The following is a 26,312-nucleotide window of genomic DNA, read 5'->3' on the forward strand; positions in this document are numbered from 1 at the left end:
AATACACTCATATTTATTTACAAAATCATCCCTTTACATAATGGAAATTACCTTTCATTACTCTACTAGCTACTTTTATTCTAGTACTTCAATGCATTTCTATGATGGGCAATACATTTTGCAGACCCATAATTTGAAGACATTAATCTTCTATTGATCCTTCTATTGATCCACAATCAGCTCATGCTATATCAACAATATTAAAAATTTACATTCGTATTTCCTTCCACTTATTTTCATTTATTGACAAAGAAATAAGGCTTTTAATAACACTTTCCCACCCACACAATCAATATTGTTTTAGGCCGCATGCACACTGGACGTTTTTTGACATTTTTACAGCAGCTGTTTTTTGGCTGTAGACGGTTTTTTCTACAGTCATTAAACTCTCCATCATGTTGTCCTATGTGTCCATGCACACATAGGCTGTTATCAGGAGTTTTGGGCAGTGGCGTTTTTGAGCAGTAAAAAAAAAAAAAAAAAACACACAAAACTAGTCTGTTCTGAGAGACGTTTTTCAGCTGTAAAAATGCTCTAACGCTGATAAATGTTGATAAACACTCAAAAACGATGCTCACCAGTGGTTTTTAATCCACTAAAAAACAAAAAAAAAAAAAACGCTAACGCGGAAAAACGCTACTGCAAAAATGTTGAAAAACTCACTGCAAAAAGCTACTGGCGTTTTTATAACGTTAATTTAACGTCCAGCATGCATGAGGCCTAACAATTGATGCAATGGCATTATCTGACGTTTTTAATGCTTTGCTGTATTCATAATTCTTCATCAAGAGAGGCCATTATGATGGCAGTGCCATTTGTGCGACATTACAAAATATGGATAAAGAAATACAGTACCGTTACCTGAGAGCTTTTTCCCGTTCTTCTGATTCTGCTTCTAAACCAATAATATGTTTCTCTAGTTCAGGGATTCTGGAGGTAGGCTTTCCAAGAGCAGATTCATAATGACGAACCTGAAAATTATAACTAACTTGTCAAACCTTAAAAATAAAAATAGGTCTACAAACAAAGCAATACAATAAAATCTTGCCAACTTCTGCTATGCTGATATGTATCCTATATGCACTGGTCTCCCCCATACTTAAAAAAAGCCTTCACTGGACCCCACAACCCTAAACAACCTAAGACCCATCTCCTTGCTCCCATTTACCTCTACACTTCTAGAATGTCTAGTCTACAACCATCTGAGCTGTTACCTCACTGACAACAACCTTACTGACCCCTTACAGTCTCGGAGTACTCGATAGAAACCGAACTATTAAAACTCACTACTTACTAATAAAACCAACGGCAATTAATCCAAACTCATACTACTAGACCATTGCTGCTTTTGATATGGTTGACCACATGCCACACCTCAAAAAATCCACTCCCCTAGCCTCCAAGAGTCTGCACGTTCCTGGTTCTTCTCCTACGTATTGAAGCATTCCTTCAGTGTAGCCAACAACTTTATTTCCTCCTGTCCACTTCCCTTTTCAGTCCCCATTCCCCAAGGCTCTGTCCTCAGACCCCTTCTCTTCTCCATCTACACCTCCTCCCTTGGCCACCTGATCAACTCCCATGGCTTGCATGGGACTTTCCGTCTCACACCTGGAACAATGCAGAGATGGTCTGAGCGGTGCTCAGCCATTCATAGTCATCTTTGTATTCTGTGAATCAGCAAGGGCGGGCTGATGACGTCATGCCCGCCGACTTGGCCAATTAGAGGAAGGTTTGTGTTCATTCACAGAATACAAAGCTGCCAAAGCATGGCTGAGCAGCACTCAGACCGACTCTGCATTGTTCCGGGTGTGAGATGGGAAGTCTCTGCCTCAAAGCCGGAACCCAGCACTGTGTACTGTATGTAGCTGAAGTCACATGTAGTATATATATTGCTTAGAGACACTGCAGAATTCAATAAAGAAAATAGCTTGTTTGGACCAGCTTGATACAAACAATTTAAAGTCACAGAAAACATGGAAATTCACTTTAACCTCCCTGGCGGTATGATTATGTCAGATTTTTGTATCTCAAAGCAGTACAATTATTTTGCATAGAAATTTGGCGTTTTATATTGTAGGCCCGTTATTCTTAGCAATAACACACTTAAATCTGTCCAAACAAGAGTCTAGTAGACATCCTGGGTATGATGAAGTTTGAAACACAAAATCATAAATTATAATATAATAAATAAATAATTAATATAATAAAATAAATTTCCCCACGATTCACTATCGCTCAATTCTGCAAGTGTTCTAATTTACTATCGCTGTTTTCTAGCTGGTCTAAAACCACTTTTGACATAAAGGGACACTTTTTGGTTGCTATGGACAATCTCCAGTTTTCAGGCAGAAAGAACAGTAATATATATATATATATATATATATATATGTATAAATAATATAAGACTGCATATGCAGGGCATTGGACAAAGCACTGGGGACAACAGGGATGTGAAATAATTTCATACAGTAATGCAATCTGTAAGATTACAGTGTACTGTATGCATTATGATTTTACACTTCTTTGAATTTGCCACCAGGCTCTGCCCCCGTGCATCGCGACGCTCACAAGGAACGGAGCCCGGCACAGAGAGGCTTCGGGTGGAGGACAGAGCCCACGGACACAGCGGGGGGGGACATCGCAGGATCCTGGGGACAAGGTAAGTATACCGCGACAGGATCCTGCAATGTAATCCAGAGTGTGGCTCGGGGTTACCGCTAATGGTGCTGAAATTTAACCCCGAGCCACAGGGAGGTTAATGGCGGGATTAATACTTTCTTCATCTGCTCATCCTTCTCTCAGTTATTACCTTTATTACCCTTTGTACCACCTATTAGATTGTAAGCTCTCATTAGCAGGGCCCTCCTAACCCTCTTGCATTAAATTATATTGCAACTGTACTGTCTCCCCTTATAATGTAAAGCGCTGAACAAACTGCTGGTGCTTTATAAATTCTGTATAATAATAATATTAAAAAGATCGGAAAAATACTAAAATCGCTGCCAACTTACCTGCTCAGCGTGGCAAAAACATGAATCGTGAGTATGTGGAAGCAAGCCTTCCCCCTCCCTCAACTTTAGAAGTTTGCAAAAGTGAACAACATTATATGAATGAATCAGCTGCCTTAGGAGATGAAAAGGAGGAATTTATGCAAACATGATTCTACTGGAAACCATGCACTCAGTGCACATGAATGAAAATATAGGGGGCGATTTACTAAAACTGAAGAGTGCAAAATCTGGTTCAGCTGTGCATGGTAGCCAATCAGCTTATAACTTCTGCTTGTTCATCTAAGCTTTGACAGTAAAAACCTGGAAGCTGATTGGTTTCTAGGCAGAGCTGTACCAAATTTTGCACTCTCTGGTTTTAGTAAATCAACCCCATAGTGTCTACAGAGCACAGTTATAAAATAAGACACATTTGGCACCCAAAGTTTGAAAGGATTCTTCTGAAAATATCCATGAGCCCACTTAAAGAGACAATGATTACACATAAAAGGAAGTAACCTTCGATTTGGATTTAGTGATTTCCAGCTGCATGGATTTGATCTTGTTCACCAAAGAGTGGTTTTGCGAAGCCAAAGAAGCATTTTGCTCTTGAAGAGAATCCACTTTATCTCTCAAATTCCTGTTCTCTTGTTCAGAGCCCCTCAGTGATCCCACGCGCAATGGAAAGGCCTGTAACAATGATAAAGCATAAAGATCAGACTGGTCTTTTATAACCGAATAAGTTTACTAGATTTGGAAATATTATTGTACCGTTCAACTTAACAGTACTTTTTAATACACCTTCTACATTTTTAGAGTCCTTGCAAACTACACTGATATAAGAATTACAAAAAAAAACAAAAAAATTTACTCCGCGCTGCCCAAACGGTAATTAGCAGCTAACACAACAAACAGAAATTTTGCTCAAATCAACAGGTGCATCAAGGTGTAGCGTTGAAGTGCCAAATTAAATAACCGTAATTAATATTATGAACATAAATAACGTAGTAATTTATACATATGACACGTGATGAAAAATTATGTGAAAAGAGACAGATGAAAGAAGTAAATTAAAATAGTAAAAAAATAAAGTGTCTAGTGATCTCCAAGTGTCCTGTGCGTTGATTAATCACAGTCCATATTGAAGTGGGATGGTCTTAGTCCCCGTGTATGAAACCAGTAGGATAGATGGAGGGTAAAAACACAAGTGTGATAGTGCCACCACCAGGATAAGTGCAGGCTTACTAGAGAGTTTGAACCCAAGAGAACATACGTTCTAGGAGTCAAACCAGCTTGTATTGTCAGCCGACAATGGGGGTGGAACCTTGGGAGTCATCAGTGGTTAGAGTCTAAAGTCTCCAGAGCCTTCATGGAAGGATCTTCTCCATAGAGGTGGTTAAACATCCGGGGAAGATGGCCCATAGGAAATAAAAAAGGGGCCACATAGCATAATTCCGTAAGCAAGAAAAAAAAATTTAATAAAAAGGTAGAACACACATTTATGAAGTAAAAAAAAGCACTTTGTATAAAATCATGGCGGCAGTGGAGTCCTCCTGAGACGTTTCGTCTCACTAGACTACCTTTTATTGAAACATGAAACATCGCACATAAAATTCCTTCTAGCTGCCAGAATGCCAAATATTCAAACAATATAATCTACTATTCAAGGGGGAGGTGCAATTTATGTATGTACATGTAAACCCCCCCCTCCCCCAAAACTGATCAGTAAGGGCCTGTGCGCATTGCATGCAGTGCAGTGGTTTTTTTTCTGTACCAAAAACGCATGGAAAGTGGGTTATATGGGTTTCAATGGCATAGTTCACATCAGTGCAGTGCGTTCCAGTGCTGTTCAGCTGCAGAAAAAAAATACAACATGCCGATTTGTCCAACGCAGTAAAAAGCATCAAAGCACCAGACCCCAGGACAGTTGGGGGGGGGGGGGGGGGACAGGAAAGAAAAAAAGAAGCACCTGGAAGGCATATAAGAACCCATAAAAATAATGCATCTGGAAGTATGGAACGGCAGCCATGCTAGCATGGTCAGCTTACTTTCAGGAGGAGGTGCACAGGCAGGAACAACCAGGTATTGCACAATACAGGCAGGGCTCAATAAAATGGCAACGTTCACAGACGTATTAAATTGCTTTTAACCGCTTGCCGACCAACCGCTGCAGCAACATGGCTCGGCTGTGCGAATCGCCGTTATGTTACGTTGCTTCTTCTGGTGGCCACTAGGGGCGCGTGCACGCCCGCTGCTCGCCCCCGGAGCCAATGCGAGTTCACTCGACGACTCGATGACCGCCAGGCTCCTGCAATCGCTCGGACATGGCGAGAACCGGGATCTCTGTGTGCAAAACACAGAGATCCCGGTTCTCTGAGGGGAGAAGAGACAGATCGTGTGTCCATACAAGGTAAGAACACCGATCTTTCTCTTCCCCTAGCAAGTCCCATCCCCCCGTCAGTTAGAACACACACACTAGGGAACACAATTAACCCCTTATGTAATATAAAAAGAAGAGACTGTGGGGTGATGGCGCTACCTAAAAAAAAAAAAAAAAACAGATGCTGCTGCATAGTGGGGAAAAATCCAAAAAGGATATTATTATTATGTACGAGAGTTATTAACCAGCTGTGCCCATACAGTGTATGTAGGACTAGGGGATGTATGATTATGGATGCTACCTGGCAGTATGAACCATATACAATAGATAAGATAGAGAAAATTATGTCACATAAGCCTATATACCCAAGCAATGGCTCCAAGTGATGAAATGGTATGCAGTATAAAAAATACCTGGTATGGCGAATACAAGTGTTACAATGCTATGCATAGGAGATAAATCAATATACATACGGGAAAAGACCACCATACACATGCATCAATAATACTATCACATCTATATGAGAGTATGGTATTGTCCAGGTAGGGCCTTGCAACCAGTGTTCAATAAACAGTACAGTGACCCCTAGACAATGGGGCTGTCAGCTGGAAACCAAAAAGTCTATAATATGCAAAATAAGGATTTTGTGTGTAGTGGTCCCACATGCACAGTAATATCTGCATCAGATCTAAAACAGCATCACGGTGACTTTAGTGCTTAAAGGTGATTCCAGGTGACTTCTGTGCTCCCCCTTCAGAATTCCTACTCACTGAATCCAGACACCCCTACAGGGGTAATGGGCATGTAGTGCTTATTATGGAGGTCACTGCTCCCTGGTGTCTTCGGTGGATATCCCAAGTGTATCCTTGTTGGTTGATGAATTCTGATGTGCCCATAGGAGAAATCCCTCATATGCCAAAAAAGGAAGAAAGATCTCCCATGGTGTAGTAAAATCAATATAAGTCAGTTTATTCAGTTAAAAAACATAAAATAAACAGCAAGCATGACATCCAAAGAACCGTGTGTTCCTAGAAATCGGTACCACACGTAGGTAAAAATGCATGTAATGCCGGTTCAAACGAGTGAAAAACAACCCTGCACCGAGATGGGGGATAGCGGCAGCTATTGCGCTCCACCCTCTCGTAAACACGGAAGTGACGTAGTGTGCGTGGCTCCGTCGTACGCATTTCGTCATAGACGTCCTCAGCGACGGTGCCACACTGTTGCACGCTACGTCTTATGTAGAGCGTCCATGCCTGTCCCGCCCCCTCAGGTATAGATAGCCAATGTGAATAACAATGTTAAAAACCAAACGGGAACCCCAAAGCAGGCAGCGAAAAAACTACCCATCTGAAGAGTAATTCCCAGGCAAATAAAAAAACATACCTCTGAATGACACGGGCACTTGATGTAATGGACGCCATGGTAGCGCTCTCCCCCATAACACCAAAAGGATATATGTCATAAGAAATATGCATAAGAGACACATAAGTAAAGCTATATAAATATAGCGGACTATGGGACCCATATAAGAGCTCTCCCTCCTGGTAGGAAAGAGGTATTATATGCACCAGGATATAATAGGTATTACCAGATATTACCATGTAAACCTCAAGATAGAAAAAACCTAGACAGGGGTTGATACGTCTGGTGTATTGCCCACAATAAATGTGTGCTGATAAACATAGATGCAAGATCTCAAGAGGTATGCAAATACAAAAACAGAAAAAATATGCATATCTACAAAAACTGTCCCATCTACCTACAGAAAATGTATTTACCAGATACCCAATGGGCAGTGTCATACAGGTGTAAGTGACCATAGAAAAATTAGTAATTGTGTGTATATATATATATATATATATGTGTGTGTGTGTGTGTGTGTGTGTGTGTGTGTGTGTGTGTGTGTGTGTGTGTGTGTGTGTGTGTGTGTGTGTGTGTATGCTATTCAAGAGTAATGGGATATGGGTTTCCTAGATCTCATAAATGGAGAACTACAAGGCCAAGCAAGGGGGTAGGGCCCAACAGAGCCCCATCAAGGGTTAGCTATAAAACAGTTGAGATCTATGTCTAGGTCGAGGCCCCTGGGGGCCAGGGATCCCAACCTATATATCCAGGCTGTTTCATTTTGAGAGATAAGTGTTGTTTTATTACCACCCCTCCAATGATCTCTAATACAGTCAATGCCATAGAAAATTAGGCCAGAGGAGTCTCGGTTGTGTACCTGATCAAAGTGGCGTGAAAGATTGTGTTTTGGAAATCCCTTTTTTATGTTCTTAAGGTGTTCACGTATCCGTACGAACAGGGAGCGAGTGGTTCTCCCCACATACTGAAGGTGACAGGGGCACTCTATGACATAAGTCACATGAGTGCTATGACATGTGATCAGATCCCTAATGCTATACTCCCTGTGGTCAGTTTTAGATTTAAAAGTTTCCCTTTTGTGGGGTTGTTTTTTACTGACCATACATGGTAAACATTTCTGGCATTTGTAGAAGCCCTTCATATCTGGAAAAATCTTTATATCTGTTTAGGTGGGTTAATAACATTGTGAACCAAATAATCTCAGAGTTTAGGGGATTTTCTGTAGATGAAATTCGGTTTATTAGGCAATATTTTGGCCAGAACTCGGTCTTCCTTCAGGATAGGCCAGTATTTCTTTAAAATATGCTCAAGTTCTTTGTATTGGGTGTTAAACCCTGTTATAAAGGCCATATCCATTGGCTTTTCCTTTTTTGCGTTTTTTTTTTTTTTAACAAGTTGTTTCTGTCCATACTCGCTATGTTGGCCTTTAATTTTGCCAGATTGTCCATGTTGTATCCTTTCTCATGAAATTGCTTGATTAAAAGATCTGCTTGCATTAGGAAGTCTTCCAGGGTATCACAGTTTCTACGTAATCTTAATAGCTGGCCCTTAGGGATATTCCCTTTCCATCGAGGGTGGTGACAGCTGGTCGTAGGTATATACCCATTTTTGTCTGTTGCCTTAAAAAAGGTTTTTGTGTATAGCCTATCTCCCTTTTTAAAGATCTCTAGATCTAAATACTCAATCTTTTGGTGGCTCCATTTACCCGTAAAGGTGATGCAATATTTGTTAGTGTTCAGGTTTTGCAGGAATTGCTCAAACTCCTCAGGTGTACCTTCCCATATTATAATGAGATCGTCGATATACCTGCAGTAGAATTTCAGATGGGGAATGTTCTTCGCATATAGATACTCCTCCTCCCACATATTCATGAGGAGGTTCGCTACGCTCGTTGCGTATCGTGCCCCCATTGCAACTCCCTTTTGTTGGACATAGTAATTGTTGTTATGCCAAAAACAGTTGCATCCCATAGCAAGCTCTAGGCCTTCAAGTATATAATTTTTTTTTTTTTTTTTTTAACAAAGAAGTTTATTTAGATTTTCACAAAACAGACAATCTATTTCGGGTTAGACTTGAATACAGACAACATACATAGATCTTTTGCATAACTTAGCAGAGGAAAAGAATTAACAGCAAAAGCATTTTCAAGTTGACATGAGTTTTTTGTTAGACATTTCAGAAAATATTTCAAACAAACTCATTAAGGGTACTGATCTAAGGTAGGGGTGCGAGGGATCTTGCCGAACATCCTGAAGTGATTCACCCCAATCTCACATATTCAAGGAGAGACCTAGAAACCCATATGTGGGGGGGGGGCAGTGCCAGGCATAGTGGGTAATGATCCACCCTCCTCAGTCAATAGTTAGGTGTTTTGCCTTCACCCATGCTGCCCAAATCTTCTCAAACTTTTTGGGACAGTTTCTTCCCATGTATGTCATCTTATATTGTGGCAACGCCTTATTTATCAGGGATTGCCAGAGCTGTTTGGTGGGTGGTTGGGATTGATTCCACTGCAATAGGATTGCTTTCCTAGCATATAGTGTGGTGTAGAAAATAAATAGTTTCTTTCCCCATGTGACTTCAAGAAAATCACAGATACCCAGCAGAAGAGGTATTGGGCTATATGGGACTTGCATACCCCCTATAGAGTTAATATCAGTAAGTATACTTTTCCAAAATTCCACCACTCCAGGGCAGGACCAGACCACATGAAAAAAATCGGAATCATCTGAGCTACATCTAGGGCATCTCGCTGTTCTATCAAGGTAAATTCTCACCAGGCGTGTTGGAGAGTAGTATGCCCGATGGATAAATTTCAATTGCATAAACCTATCCCTCACCGAATTTGCCAGGGGCAGATATTGCTGAATTCCCTCTTCCCAATCCCCATCCGCTAACTCCGGAATATCCAACCGCCATTGCTCGCATAGTTGGGAGACTTTAGATGTGTCTCGGGTCGCAAGCATATTATATAGTGTGGACAGTGTTTTCCCACTATCCGGATCTTTGAGCGCGCTTTCCACCGGTGACTCTTCCAGAGCCAGCGGACCGGGGAACTGGGACCGGAACGCATGTCGCAACTGAAGGAACCTAAAGAACATATGATTCGGCAGATCTCTTTCCCTTTTCAGAGCATCAAAGGAGATTAGTTGTCCCTGGGATACTATATCCCCAAGGGTTGTAACTCCGTGTCTGGCCCATACGACCGGATCGGAGATGGAACGGAAATGAGGCAGACGAGGGTTGCCCCATAAGGGAGTCGCTGGGGACCAGTCACTAGGTCCCGAAAGCTGTTTACGAACTGTATCCCACACCTTAAGGGTCGCTCTCACGGGACGGGTCACATGCAGATTTGATCTAGGGCCTCTATGCACCAGATTCCTCAGCTCCGCGTAGGAGCCGAGCAAAGCCGCCTCCGTGGTGGAAGCAGGGTTGGCCGGTTCTTCTGAGAACCACCACTTTACAGTCACCAATACCGCCGCCCAATAATATTTCAGGAAGCAAGGCAAGGCCAAACCCCCCAAGGTCACTGGTAGTTGTAATGTTGCCTTAGCTATTCTAGGAGTCTTCCCATTCCAAATGAATGAAGTAATAATACTGTCCAAGTGTCTAAAGAAGGTTATCAGTATGGGGATCGGGGTTTGTCGGAATAGATATGTAAACTTGGGCAGTACCGACTTTTTATTAAGTTGACACGGCCAACCGGGGTTAGTGGTAAAGATTTACATGTGTTACATCTTTGGGATAGATGGTTGACCACAGGGTTTAAGTTAAGGCTGATATATTTTTTTAAGTCTTGATGGATTTCCACCCCTAGATATTTAAACTGGGGAACCCTACACAGCTGCCCATCCGTCTGTAGTGGGGCGGACCCAGCCTGTAGAGGGAACAGGACTGACTTTCCCCAGTTTATACATATGCCAGAGAACCTCCCAAACCTATTAATTACAGAAAGGGCCTCCTGTAGGGAAGTACCATCATCTTTAAGGTAGAGTAAGGTGTTGTCAGCATATAACGACACCTTTTCTTGTATGGGTCCCCTCGTAATCCCCCGGACCTCAGGTGGGGCTCAAAGAAGGGCGGCCATAGGCTCTATCGCCAGGGCAAAGAGACCTGGCGAGAGCGGGCACCCCTGTCTAGTTCCCCTGCCCAAGGGAAAGGTCGGGGAGAGTAACGTGCCTGTGCGTACTCTGGCCGTGGGGGCCTTGTACACCATCCTGACCCAGGAGATAAAGACCGGACCAAACCCGAATCTGCGGAGGACCTCCCAAAGGTAGCCCCACTCCACAGAGTCGAAGGCCTTCTCCGCATCAAGAGAGGTCACAATTTCGTCCCGAGCATCTCCCTCCCCAGAGGCCAGGACCGCATACAACCTACGAATGTTTATGCCCGTGCCTTTACCAGGCATGAAACCTGATTGGTTTTCATGGATAAGGGTAAGTATTATTTCATTCAGATGCTGGGCAAGAATCTTAGTCAGTACCTTCGCATCCGAATTAGGCAGAGATATGGCCGGTAGGAGGGGCATAATTGGGGGTCCTTCCCTGGTTTGGGTAGAACCACTATGATGGCTTGTGCCATGGGTAGTGGGGGAGCTCCCCAGTTCGTAGGGTCTCTGTAAACATTGCATGCATCCGAAGAGCTACCTCACCCATATACTGTTTATAAAATTCGGGGGGGGGGGTGGCGGAGACCATCCAGTCCCGGGGTCTTCCCCGTCTGTAAGGAACTCAGAGCCCATTGGACCTCCTCCAGAGTTATTGGAGCGTCCAGGCTCTCCCGTGCTGCAGTTGTGAGGATCGGGAGCGGCACCCCGTCTAGGAAGTCAGAGAGCTCCTCCTGTGAGTATTGTGTCCTAGAGGAGTACAGGGATGAATAATATTCAGCAAAGCAGGCATTGATATTCACAGGGTCTGATACTAGGGTCCGGTCATTCTTACGGATACGAGCTATTGTGGAAACCGGGGATTGCTCCTTGGTCAACCAGGCTAAAAGCCTACCTGTTTTTTCCCCTTGTTCAAATATTCTTTGTGTTTGGGCCAAGTGACGTTTGTTCCCCTTGGCCACCCTGAGTAACATTACCTCCCGATAGGCAACCTTCATATCCTGCGCTATAATAGGGTTAGAGGTAAGGGTATATCTTGTCTCTAAGTCTCGAGCCTTGGTCTCTGCCTCTTCTAATAGCATCTTATTATTCCTACGTTCTGTAGCTATGGATGACATATAACAACCTCTGATGTAGCCTTTAAAAGTATCCCATACTGTCCCTGGAGTGGAAGAACCGGCGTTGGTTAACCAAAATTGTTTTTATCTCTTTGACCATCTCAACTTCTATAGTAGGGTGTTCAATCCAAAACCGAGACAGTCGCTATATTCTATCTGCTTGTGGGGTAGTAGTTTGCAGTGTACATAGCAGCGGGGAATGATCAGAAATTCCCCTCGGGAGCATTTCAATACTTATAATCTTGGGAAGCATGGGTGAACTGGCATAAAGAAGGTCGATACAGGATAAAGTATTATAGGAGGAAGAGTGGCACGTGTACATACGATCTGATGGGTGTTTCCAGCGCCACACATCCTCCAATCCCAACACTTGCGACCACCGAGACAACGCAGAGTCAGTGGCTGGGTCCGGAGATAGTTTATCTAAAGAAGAGTTAGGTGGGATATTAAAATCCCCCGTGAGGAGTACATTATCCGTGGGGAACTGTGCAATTAGGGCAGCGATTTTCTGTAACAGGCAAATGTTAGCCGGTGGAGGCAAATACACACCCACCACAACCAGGGCCAACGTGTCTATATTAGCGTGTATTAGCACATACCTGCCCTCCGGGTCTATGAGAATATCAAGGGGTTAAAAATTGAGAGATCTGTAGACCAGTATACTAACCCCCTGGCGTAATTAGTGTGGCATGATAGTGATGTCCCACCCATGGTCTCTTTAAACCCAACACTCTACCCCCCACCAAATGCGTCTCCTGAAGAATGCAAATATAGGTGTGCATTTCTTAAGATATTCAAAAACTAAAGAGCGCTTGATTTTATGGTTGAGACCTCTCACATTCCAGGACAAAATTCTCATCTGAGCCATATCACAAGGTGGCATCTAACTCTTCCGGAGAACCATGTAAATTTAGAGCCCATAGGGGACCCCCTCCCATCCTTCCCCCCTCCCGCCAGGGGACTCACTATCCGCCCGTTGGCAAGAACCAGATCAGGAGCCTTGACCACATAATCTAAGCCCTTGCTGTTGTAAAACCGTCTGTATGGATATGAACATTGAAGCAAAAAACAACAAAAAACAAACAAAACAAAACTTCCCTCCCATCCCACCCCACACCCCATTAAATGAACCTCGGGGTGTTTGAGTACCCATAACAACCAAAATGCAGGAGAAACCTCCTAGGGGGGCAGTGTGTTACAGTTGACACACCTAGGACCTGATTTCCTTAACGTGAGATCAGAGACTCCACTACTCACAGCACCTGCAGGCTATCGCTGATAATAAAAAAAAAAAAAAAAAAAAAAAAAAAGGGAAAAAGAAGAGAAAGTAGAAAAATATAATAATGAGAAAAGAAAAAAACCACAACAAGGGATTCTCTTTTACAAGGGGACCAGATCAACCCGTCAGCATTAGAGCAGCTAATAGCCGCCATTTTGGATGACCCCGGAAGTGCCAATACAAACAAGCCTGGGAGCTGGATTCTCATCAGAGGGGTCTTTGTCCCTATATAAAGGAGTCTGGCTGCAGTGGGCAAGTACCCCAGACGAAGTCTTGTATGACGAAACGCGTCGGGAGGACTCCACTGCCGCCATTTTACTTGCAAGCGCTTTTTATTCTGAAATGTAAGTGTTTTTCCTTTTAATAAATTTTTTATGGTTTACGGAATTACGCTATGAGCCCCTTCTTCATTACATGTGGGTAATGTCCGTTGGTGTCCGAGCTTCCATATGAAGAAGACCTCTTTGGGATAGCAACGTTACAACTTTACCATTCACCAGCCCTTGGTTCCCTACCTTCATTGCCAGTGAGCAATCCAAGCCTGTTTGACCCATATAGCGTATGCTAGGTGGGTCCCAACTTTCTGGTAAGCCTCCAGTCATCCTAGGTGGCGGTTTCGCACAAGGGTCTGTCAGCACATGTTGGATTACATACAGAAATCTCTCACGAGTATATGTTTTGGAATTTATCACCATTGCAAAATTTATGTTCACCGTATCTGCACATTCAGTTTTGGACTTTATTGCCATTTTTACATCCTGTTATCACTTTTGGTGACCCTAAGGCTTTATAACATAAGTGTTCTATATGTATGAATGTTCACAAAGTATACAAAACACTATCTTTTCACAATTCATTTTGCTATTATATGTGGTATAGCAATATTTTCTTTCTCATTTTTTAGCGCTACACTTGGTTATATATGATTTATTACAAATTTTCTATTTGTTGTGTTAGCTGCTTACATCTATGATTTTTTTGGAGTAAGCGCATGGTTTATAGGTTTTTTTATGCAAATTTAGAGCCCATAGGGGACCCCCTCCCATCCTTCCCCCCTACCGCCAGGGGACTCACTATCCGCCCGTTGGCAAGAACCAGATCAGGAGCCTTGACCACATAATCTAAGCCCTTGCTGTTGTAAAACCGTCTGTATGGATATGAACATTGAAGCAAAAAACAACAAAAAACAAAACAAAACTTCCCTCCCATCCCACCCCACACCCCATTAAATGAACCTCGGGGTGTTTGAGTACCCATAACAACCAAAATGCAGGAGAAACCTCCTAGGGGGGCAGTGTGTTACAGTTGACACACCTAGGACCTGATTTCCTTAACATGAGATCAGAGACTCCACTACTCACAGCACCTGCAGGCTATCGCTGATAATAAAAAAAAAAAAAAAAAAAAAAAAAAAAAGGGAAAAAGAAGAGAAAGTAGAAAAATATAATAATGAGAAAAGAAAAAAACCACAACAAGGGATTCTCTTTTACAAGGGGACCAGATCAACCCGTCAGCATTAGAGCAGCTACGTGCACTTAGATAACTCTAATAGGGCGTACACACGGTCGGACTTTGTTCGGACATTCCGACAACAAAATCCTAGGATTTTTTCCGACGGATGTTGGCTCAAACTTTTTTTGTCTACACACGGTCGCACAAAGTTGTCGGAATTTCCGATCGCCAACCACGCGGTCACGTACACCATGTACGACGAGACTAGAAAAGGCCAGTTCAGAACCAAGCGCGGCACCCTTTGGGCTCCTTTTGCTAATCTCGTGTTAGTAAAAGTTTGGTGAGAGACGATTCGCACTTTTTCAGACTCGTGGCTTTCAGATCGTTTTCTGCCGTTCAGTTTGTGCTTGCGGGTTTGTATTTGCTCTTCAGTGCGTGCAGCAAGTTCCGCGTGACTTTAGGTAGTCATTGTATTCTTGTTCGTTCGTTACTGTTTTTCAGGTCGCTCTTCACAGGCCTTGCTGTTCTTCAGTGCGTTCTGTTACTTCGTTCTGAGCAGCCGACCGTTTTCTAGCCATGTTTCGTATGCGTACTCCTCGTAGAGTTCGTGCTGTGCGGGGGCTTGGTGTTGGGGTCCTGACCTTGACACAAGTCCAGTCCATGAACAGGGTGGGGAGGAGTTCATGGACCAAGAATTGGTTGCTTCAGCGTGACCAGTTCTCTCATATGCCTTTGCTCCGTGAGATCCGTGAGAATAATCCTGATGATTTCAGGAACTTTCTCAGGATGACGGACCCCATGTTTCACCGTCTGTTGGCTTCGCTGACCCCTTATATTAGCAGGCAGGATACCTGCATGAGGCAAGCCATCACTCCGGAGCAGAGGTTGGTCGCTACCCTGCGGTATTTGGCCAGAGGGAGAAGTCTGCAGGACTTGAAGTTCTCGACAGGCATCTCCCCCCAGGCTCTGGGGATCATAATCCCAGAGACCTGTTCTGCCATCATACAGGTCCTGCAGAAGGAGTATATGAAGGTAAGATTTTTATTTTTATCACATTTTATTGTATTGAATGTTTGCTAATATCTTGTATTTCTTTCCTCATTCCCTAATTACCATGATTGTAATATGCTGTGAATGTCCCCTTTGTCCTCATGCATGCTGGATTTTTATGTAATTATTATTTTAGGACCTTCATACATATTTGCCCTTCACTAACCTCCCCAGCATGGTGTCTCCTGCCCTATATTCACCTCATGTGGTCACTTAACAATGTATTTTTTCTGCTCCATAGTAGTGCTTTACCCCAAACACCCCCTAAAATGTTTGGAAATGTTATTTTTGATTTAAATTCAGGCAGAGTGGCAGAGGCTTTTTTTTGTGGTGTCCCCAAATAATTTTTAGTAACCCTCCCTCCCCCAACTGCTAAGTCAGCTGAACCCAATTCTCTATCTATCCTCAATCATCTATCTGCTGACTTTGCCAAACCCATACACACTATACCCATCTCTTTAGTGCTCAGATGTATGGATGAATTCCCCAAAGCATGTAGTGCAAGGGCCTGCCTGTATACTTTCCAATGGTACTGTTAAAGTTTTTGTATCCTATTATTATCTTGATAGGTAATAGCAGAATGTCCAAATGTCCTCAAATGTGTACAGTGTGTATTTATATCTTTGTATTCAGACACTTCTTACCTGTCCAGTGGTCTGCCAATAGTGTAACTAAGGAGGGGCTGTTCAAAGTAATACCCATTATTTAGGCATTCAGCTCTCAATGAAGTGAAGAGGGTTACCTGTCCAAGATTTACACACACCCCCTATAATGTAAGAAATGGCCCATGGGGGGGGGGGGGGGGGAATATGATAGGTGTACCTTATACTTTGGCGTTGGTAAATTCCCCTTAGTAAATGCTATCTGGAGGTTGCCCCATAATGTATGTGTACAATCTGCTTGCCATGTTTCAGAGTAAAAATAGTAATGTTTATTGTTTTTTCATCAACAGTTTCCTTCCACGCCACAGGAATGGCAGACTGTGGCCTCCCACTTTGCCGAGCGCTGGGACTTTCCTAACTGCGGAGGGGCAATTGATGGGAAACACGTCCACATCGTCCCACCACCCAACTCGGGGTCGTACTATTATAATTACAAGGGGTTTAATAGTATAGTGATGTTGGCGGTGGTGTCGGCTAATTACGACTTCTTGTATGTGGACGTGGGGAAGATTGGCCGGATGTCCGATGGTGGAGTGATCGCCCAGACGGAGTTCTACAGGCGTCTCCAGAATGGCAGCTTGGACTTGCCAGCTCCAGAGGACAATGTGGAAGGACTCCCATTTGTGTTCGTTGCTGATGAAGCGTTTGAGCTGGGGGACCACCTGATGCGGCCATTCCCAATGAGGACCCTCACCCCGGAACAGAGGGTTTTTAATTACCGGCCAGAGCCCGAAGAGTGGTGGAGAACACATTTGGAATCCTGGCCAGCCGGTTCCGACTATTTCTGACACCCATCCATATGGCGGAGTATAAACTGAACCATATTATACTGGCGTGCTGTGTTCTCCATAACTTTTTAAGGAAACATTCGGCTCATTTGGGCCTGAGGCCGGAATCCTACATCAAACCACACTGACGGCGCTTGAAAGTGGCCGTCCTGGCTTGCCCTCCCTGAGTGCCCGTGATGTCCGGTTACGCTACCTGGAGTTCTTTGCGGGTAGGGGGGCTATCAATATGCCAGCAAATCTGTGAAGCCTTTTTTTTTTATAATAAAAAAAGAAAAAAGAAATTCTTGGTGGATATTTACTGCTTGTGTTTGTTTTAGCTGACCCTGACAGAAATGTGTTGAGTCCAGAAAATGTCGTGATTGTGTAACCTTATACAAAGCACTGTTGGCTGTTATTTCCTAAATGCAAAAACACATTTCACTACAAGTGCACTTGCAACTGCACTGAAACTGCACTTGTAGTGCCAAGAGGATTTGCCCTTAGGAAATAACACCCATTTTTGCAGAAAACAGCAATTACATCACCCCAAAAGTGTTGTATTGTAGTGTTGAGACAATAATCCACACATTCTTGAGTAAGCAACTTTTTTTATACCTGCACAATCACATGTGCATTTACCAAAGGTTTTTAAAACAAACCAACATGTTTGTTGTATAACAATTTTTGCAGCAGCATTATCAAAAATTGAAACGTCCATTTCAGATAAAACAGGCCTGTGTAAAACCAACAAGAAAGCCAAAAAACTTGAACTTACAAAGTTCACATTAGGTAAAACCTGAAGGCTATATCAGACATCAGTATTTAGGAACTGGGTTTGATATAGCGTTCAGATGGGGGGAAATCATCCCTGGAAAAGCCAAATTTGGAAGATGCACACCAATTTACGAATGTCAACATGTGCTAGCTGCCATCAGGGGGGATCAAGGGACGTGTTTTGGGGGAGCAAGCCCTTCCTCAACGCTACTTTATAATTGAGGAAGGGGTTGCACCCCCAAAACGCGTCCATTGATCTCCCGTGATGGCAGATAGCACATGTTGACACACTGTGTGCATCCTCCAAATTTGGCTTTTCTAAACATTGCAAAAAAAGTTAAAAGATTGGACCACAATCCAAAAAGGTGATTTTGTGGGGTTTTAAATTCGCCCCAAAAACATCAATGATGTTATTATTTTTTTTAATAACATCATTGATTTTTTGCTGTATGTTTTGCAGTTCGACATTACACCCCATGATCTCCCCGATCAGGATCTGGGCACTTTCTGATGTGAAACGTTCTGGATCCACAACATCACGATCACCTAAAAAGAGAGAAACAAAACAAAAACAGGTCTCAAAAATCTGCCACCATCCATCTCTTTTACCTGAGCCTGTGGTCGCAGACACTCACCTGTTGTGGTGCCAATCTCCACCACATCTTCTTCTTCCTCCTGCTCAGCTTGGGTTGTTGGTATTTCACCTTCTTCCAGAGGTGGGGGGTCTCTGGTCTCCTCGGATAAAGGGGTGTCCTCCGAGTCTTTTCTCCCCTATGTAAAACAAAAATGGTATAATTAGCACACAGATATTTTATGGCAGAACTAGAAATAGGAAACATTGCTTGGAAGTGGGGTACAATTGTCTATTTTAGCCGAGTTCCAAGATGTATTTTTTTTATTGGCCTTTGTCAAGCTGCAATACTTTACCTGTTTAGTACAAGCTTCACAGATGGAGACCCCCCTATAGTATACACTGGAGCACCTGTGTGGCCCCCTAATAAAAATGGTGTTCTGGTGTCCCACACTAGTGCTCCAGTGTCCAGATGTGAAAACAGCTGCTCAGTGTCCTCTCCTTACACACAATCTAGTTGGCATTTCATTCTAGTAACAAACCCATCTACACAAACAAATATTTGGCATCCAAGTAGGCCCAAAAAAAATGTGGGAAAATGCATATGGCCTAAACAATGGTGTTTTAGAGGCCGAAAGAAAAATGTTTGATACGAACGAATAATGGGCCCATGAACATTAAAGTTGCCCTTTTAAACGTTACAATTAAGAAAAGCATATGGAGCAGCATGAACGGAATAAAGACAGAAAGAATAGGAACACAGCACAACTACTTACTTTTTTGCAGCACTCTCCGGATCTTTCCGTACTGCTCTGGCTCTCTTAACTTCAGGTCCGACCACCGCTTCCTGAGCTGATCTTTCGATCTTCGTACCCCGAAATTCTTGTGAAGGCTTTTGACCACTTTCGCCATGATCTTTGCCTTTCTGATGTTAGGGTTGGGGTAAGGCCCATACTTTCTGTCATAGTCAGACTTCTTCATGATGTCGACCATCTCCAACATCTCCCCAAAGGACATATTTGTGGCCTTAAAACGTCTCCTTCTGGATCGGGACGTGTCCGGATCCGGGCTTTCCTCCTCCTCCTCCTCGTTGCTATAATTAGCACACACCTGCTCTAACTCCGCCATGTGCTCTTCACCCACTGCGCCAAACGAAAAGGGGCGGGGAATAGACTAGAAAGAACGTCAGGGGCGGGCGGAGTTACACGCATGCGCAGTGTGTATAAAGCGTAACACGCGTGCGTATTACGTACGATCTGTGAGCGGAGGAAGGAGCATTGGACGCGCCGATCGTAAGAACGAAGGTAAGAGACAAACTTGTGCCTATACTGCTTCTACATTGAAGCCTATATTGTAAGAAGATTAGGAGAGTTTTGTCTGACATTAGGCTTTGTCTTGTGTTGTGTCTTGCAGTGAACATGGATATCTTACTGAAAGATAATGACTTCATGTCAGTATTCATAGATATCTTAAGGGAGCTGACCTGTCTGTGGGAGATTAAACACCCCCATTACAAGAACCAAACAAAGAGGAAGGCAGCACTGGTGCAATTGTGTGAAATTGTGAAGCAGGTGATCCCCACGGCAGACATCACCTATATAAAGATATTAATTGGTGGCCTGAGGAGCACATATCTGAGGGAGCGCAAGAAAGTCCTGGATTCACAGAGATCCGGAGCAGCAGATGACATCTATGTCCCCAGGATGTTGTACTACGACAGGCTGCATTTTCTGGCAGGCCAGACTGAACCCAGGTCATCCCTCTCCAGTCTTCCTTCCACGCTTCCTTCCCCCCCGGCTGAGGCTTCTGACACCCAACCTGGGCCTTCCAGGCAACATGTGGAGGAGCCCAGATTGAGCCAGGTATAGCATTCCTCTAAATATTTCTGCTTGTAAAATCAATGATGTTAACTAGATGTTAGTTGGGAGTACTAATTTAGGATTGTGATTGATGAAGAAAAACATTACAACCATGTCCCTTTTTCATACACAGGGAAGTCTCAGTCAGGAGGTGGCCGGGCCGAGCTGGCTGGCTGATCTGCAGGTCCCTCCACTCCCCCTGGAAAGAGAAAGTGGCAGGAGGAGGAGTGCCCTAGAGGAGGCTACCGGAGGACTCTTTTGGAGGGCTACAGAGTTCCTGGGAGCACCACACACCATGGAGGAGGACATTGCTGCCACCATTGCCTATAAAATGCAGAGGATGGAGGAGGGCCAACAAGTCTTGTGTGAGGCGCTCATATTGGAGGCTCTTAACAAAAGGTATGAGGGGCCAAATGACAGCTCAGACACACCTTTGCGATGGTCCTCCTCCTCCTCCTGCAGGTCCTCCTCCTCGTCCTCCCTCTCCTCCAGGTCCTCCCAGTCCTCCTCCAGGTCCTACTCCTCCTCCTGCCACATCTCCAACTGCACAGCCACAGCCGGGAATGAAGCGTGAAAGGAAGACCAGAAAGTGAGGACCCTGGATCCAGTCTGGTCGGCCAAAAAATGCAGCCTCTTGTGGTACCACAGCCTGGGGACACACATGTCATCTGCTGCTATCCGGATCTCTGTGAATTCTGGACCAGACTGCCCTCCCTTACATATGGACTCCTCAGGCCACCAATTTTGATGTTCAAGAATTGATGTCTGCCGTGGGGGTCCCAGGCTTTGCTAATTTCTCTTGTTGATCCAGTGTTGCCTTCCTCTTTGTTTGGTTCTGAGCCCTTAATAAAGGATTTTTGTTTTGAATTATACTCTCCTATGTGTTTTACTTCAAAAAGGACAGTTGGTTTGTGAGGATTCAGGTACATTTCAAATATACAATGTGAAATGAACAAGGGACACCAACACCAAACAATCTCCTTGAGATTAAATAATAAAAGATATCAATGGTGTTGGGGTAACTTGACACACAAAACACACACAAAAATATTCTGGAGTAAAAATAAAAATAACATTGAACAAAGATCAGCCTTTGAAAAAATACAAACATTAAATCCAAAAAAAAGGCTTAAAATCCCCAAAAAAATTAAATAAAAAAAAAAAAAAAAATACTGTCAGATGTGACAACTAATAACAATATATTCAGGGAATCCCAATAAAAAAACAAAAATAAAACTTTGTGAGAAGTGTGTGTGAATATGAGCAGCAAAAATACTTAATTCTTGTCACATTATAAAGAAGAAGAGAGTGCGCTGTATTAAACCATTTTTAACATTGCAGCGTGACGAAAGTGCTGTATCCATTGCGAACGCTAAGTTTACCAGACCGAGCTGTTCCGTCTTGGAATTTCTTCTGAGCATGCGTGGCACTTTGTGCGTCAGAACAGGCCACACACGGTCGGAATTGACGCGATCGGATTTTGTTGTCGGAAAATTTTATCTCCTGCTCTCCAACTTTCTGTGTCGGAAAATCCAATGGAAAATGTCCGATGGAGCCTACACACGGTCGGAATTTCCGACAACACGCTCCGATCGGACATGTGTACGGGGCATAAGGGTACAAACTTAGTTTCAAACACTGGTCAATTGAACCTGTAAAGAATTGAATTCGGTTAGACAAAAAGAATCAATCATTTATACTCATCTTGGAGAGCCAGTCCCTAAGGTGGACGTTCCACCCTTAACCCTTCCCACCATGGATAATCTCCATAGGCAAAACACAAATCTGTTATATATGGCAGTGTGACCCGCATTCTCCCATCTCTGTCAGCAGTGTGGCCAAGATAGAAGCAAAGCATATTTAACATCACATGACTCCCCAGCCCCCCCCACCCCCCACCCCAAAAATGCCAGAGCGGGCGCAGGACCCAGCGTCCGCTCCCCTCCCGTCGAAAATCCAAAGCAGGTATAAAGTTCAGGAGTTCCAAGTCTTCCGGCAAGTCCTCCGGCATCCAGAGACTCATGGGAGGGGGATCCGCATCAGACAGTCAAATGCCCCAGGGCAAGCAAGGCTCGACAGTCAAGCAATATTCAAATCGTCACCATAACATTAGGTGGACCAGTAATGCCATATCATAAAACCTGGCACCACAGGAGTCATGCAATCCATGTTCCCTCGGCCACCCTGCCGCATACGATAAGAGGGTTAACAAAGATAAAGAGCTGTATTTCTTACCACCGGCCATCATGAGATAAATAGAAGGGTAGTTGTGGTAGTCTCAATTCGAAGGATCAATAAATGCGTGGCAGGGATTCAAGCCATCTGGATGCCTCCTCCGGGGAAGTAAAAAATGTGGTTGTTTCACCGTCCACTACTCTGAGCCGTGCAGGGAATAGCATGCTATACTTGAGCCCCTTAGTGCGCATTAGGGCCTTGACCTGGTCGAATGTCCTGCATTGCCTCTGCGTTTCCACCGAGTAATCAGGGAATAGCATGATCTTCGCATTTTCAGTACGCAGTTCCCCTGCTTTCCTTGCTTCCCTCAGGATCAAATCTCGGTCTCTAAAGTTCAGCATACAAAATATGAAGGTGCGTGGAGGTGTTCCTGGTGGACCCCGAACCAATGGCATTCTGTGGGCTTGTTCCACTGCAAAGTGAGTAGAAAACGGTGCTTGTGGAAGGAGATTGCGCAACAGCTGCTCCGTATAGGCCACCAGATCCCTTCCCTCCGCTCCCTCTGGAAGTCCCACCAAACGCAGGTTGTTTCTGCGATTCCTATTCTCCTGGTCCTGCGCACGCGATTCCAGCGTTTTCATTTTAACCTGCAGTATGCGAAGGGAGGCACGATGATCTCAGATTGTATCTTCATTATCCTCTACCCTCCGTTCTGCCTCCGTCAGCCTGTCTCTGTATTTATCCATATCCCTTCTTATGAGGCCCATTTCTGATTGTATTTGTTCTATTTTGGTAGTTAGGGTAGTTTGGCAGCCTGTGATAGCTTGCATAAGTGCCTGAAACTGATCTGCTCCCATCTGGGACGACTCAGCATGTGGCTCTGTATGCTCTGTCTGTGACGCCATGTTTGAGCACTCTGCTCCACGTGGGTCCTGGGCCAGCGGCGGTGTTTTAGGAGCCGTTTGTCTTTTCTTCTGAGCACCAAAGGTCCTCCTTCTCATGCCCGGTCTCGGTCCCAGCTTGCCAGGTATCTCAGGAGAAGTGTAAATTCCCCCAGCAGCCGGCGTATACTATATATTGTCAGTCCGCCGTGAAGCCCTGTCTCTCTCACCTCCCAGCAGGGAACTCCACGTGTGTAGCACCCGGCGGCGATATCTGTGCTCTGGAGTTCCTCTCTCCCGTGCCCGGTCACAGCTGCAGCTCTTTGGGTCAAGCAGGGTGTCTGTTAGCCCCTAATAGCTGGATATAAAGGCCTGTCAGGTGCGGAGCTCCGTCTCACACGTCCTATCTGGTCGCCATCTTGACCACGCCCCCCTTCAAGTATATAATTAATCTGTTGTCGTCTCATAGTAGTGTGTTCATGTAAAGCTTTTCTACGCCTAATAAGCCATCTTTTTTACAGGGAGTTGACGTCAATTGTAGCGAGTATGTGGTTTTGAACTCCACTGATTTCTCGCAGGTCTTCTAAGAGCTGCGAGCTATCATGCAAATAGGATTTTCCTCTGCATACCAGTGGTTTTAAAAACTTGTCCAAATATTCACCCAACCTCGAGAATACTGAGTTTATACCACTAATAATGGGTCTCCCATGGGGCTTGACTAGCCTCTTAAGAATTTTTGGAGTGTAGTAGATTACTGGGGTTTTTGTAGAGTTAGAAACCAGATATTCAGCCTCTTTGGCATCAAGTATTCCACTATCTTTCCCTTTTTGTACAAAGGCCTTCAATTTTCTCTCATATTTCCTTTTTGGACTCCCTTTTAACTTTTTGTACGTGTGCTCCACTTTTAGCAGATTTTCCATCTCCTCCTCATAGTCGCTTTTATTGAGGATCACCAGTCCTCCCCCCTGGTCTGCCCGGACGTATAACGACCTCATTCCTCTTACCCAGTGTCTTAATGGTTTTCCAGATCTTCTTAGTTTTATTGTTGTGTTTTTCTAACTTCCTTAGATCATCCTCTACCATTTTCTTAAATGCTCCCATGCATTGGTTCCCTGGGGTATTGGGGTTGAAAATAGATCTATTTTTAAGTTGAGTATGTACAAAAGGGGAGTCTTTTCTCATCCGCGTATCTTCATTTAATGCAGTGTTTTTTTAAGATTAAGCTTTCTCATAAATTTTTGTAGGTCTATATAGGTTTCAAATTTGTCCAAAGGCTTTTCTGGAGCAAACTTCAGACCTAAGTCCAGTATTTTCATTTCATCATCAGTGAACTGGACATCGCTGAGATTGTAAATTCCTTTTCCTAGTACTCTCTCCTTCGCTTTCTTCTTCCCCCCTCTAGTTCCTCTGGTCTGTTTCCTCTTTCTATGGGTCTCTGGGTTGGTGCCATGTCTCTTCCATAATGGTTGTCCCGATCTCTTCTGGAGTTTCCATATGTTGTCTGTTCCTGATGTACTTCTGGATAATGGTCTTCCATTATACGCCTCTGTTCTCCCCTGTTCCCATTCATTCCTCTCCATACCGGATTCCTGTAGGGAACTCGGGCCTTCCATCTTCCTGGTGGTCTGTCTCGTGGACCTCCCCTGGAACAAACCTTTTCATCTTGGTAATTCCGTCAATTTTGAGGGCCTCCATAATCTCCATATTCTCCCCACGATGGGAGTAACCATAATCCCTTATTGGTGAATATCGGTTATAAGTGGGTATATTATATCTTGGTGTGTGTGGAGTCCCATGTTGAGTGGTTTGTTGGTAGTTAACTCTCCTACTTTCTGATCTATCCGGGAGCCTGCTAGATTTTCTATTTGATGAGCGATGCATTGTCCTCGGATTAGTCCTGATCATTTGTTGCGGTGTATTAAAAATTGGTCCCTCAACGACCTCATTATAATATGGGAAGGTACACCTGAAGAGTTTGAGCAATTCCTGCAAAACCTGAACACTAACAAATATGGCATCACCTTTACGGGTAAATGGAGCCACCAAAAGATTAAGTATTTAGATCTAGAGATCTTTAAAAAGGGAGATAGGCTATACACAAAAACCTTTTTTAAGGCAACAGACAAAAATGGGTATATACCTACGACCAGCTGTCACCACCCTCGATGGAAAGGGAATATCCCTAAGGGCCAGCTATTAAGATTACGTAGAAACTGATACCCTGGAAGACTTCCTAATGCAAGCAGATCTTTTAATCAAGCAATTTCATGAGAAAGGGTACAACATGGACAATCTGGCAAAATTAAAAGGCCAACATAGTGAGTATGGACAGAAACAACTTGTTAAAAAAAAAATGCAAAAAAGGAAAAGCCAATGGATATGGCCTTTATAACAGGGTTTAACACCCAATACAAAGAACTTGAGCATATTTTAAAGAAATACTGGCCTATCCTGAAGGAAGACTGAGTTCTGGCCAAAATATTGCCTAATAAACCGAATTTCATCTACAGAAAATCCCCTAACCTCTGAGATTATTTGGTTCACAATGTTATTAACCCACCTAAACAGATAAAGATTTTTCCAGATATGAAGGGCTTCTACAAATGCCAGAAATGTTTACCATGTAGGGTCAGTATAAAACAACCCCGCAAAAGGGAAACCTTTAAATCTAAAACTGACCACAGGGAGTATAGCATCAGGGATCTGATCACATGTCATAGCACTCATGTGACTTATGTCGTAGAGTGCCCCTGTCACCTTCAGTATGTGGGGAGAACCACTCGCCCCCTGTTCGTACGGATATGTGAACACATTAAGAACATAAAAAAGGGATTTCCAAAACACAATCTTTCACGCCACTTTGATCAGGTACACAACCGAGACCCCT

The 26,312-nt window shown here is 43.7% G+C and overlaps 1 protein-coding gene across 4 annotated transcripts in view; it reads right to left on the reverse strand.

Moving 5' to 3' along the window:
* Positions 1–26,312, reverse strand: part of CCDC18 (coiled-coil domain containing 18) — a 207,509-nt gene that overhangs the window by 163,239 nt on the left and 17,958 nt on the right. For all 4 annotated transcript variants that reach the window (XM_073593126.1, XM_073593128.1, XM_073593127.1 and 1 more), the window contains exons 4-5: positions 3,507–3,677; positions 862–971 (exon numbers count right to left, since the gene is read on the reverse strand). In XM_073593126.1, the coding sequence (XP_073449227.1) occupies positions 862–971; positions 3,507–3,677 (281 nt within the window). The remainder of the gene's footprint in view (positions 1–861; positions 972–3,506; positions 3,678–26,312) is intronic.

The sequence above is a fragment of the Aquarana catesbeiana genome, linkage group LG07, assembly GCF_042186555.1.
Source record: "Aquarana catesbeiana isolate 2022-GZ linkage group LG07, ASM4218655v1, whole genome shotgun sequence".
Taxonomy (NCBI): Eukaryota; Metazoa; Chordata; class Amphibia; order Anura; family Ranidae; genus Aquarana; species Aquarana catesbeiana.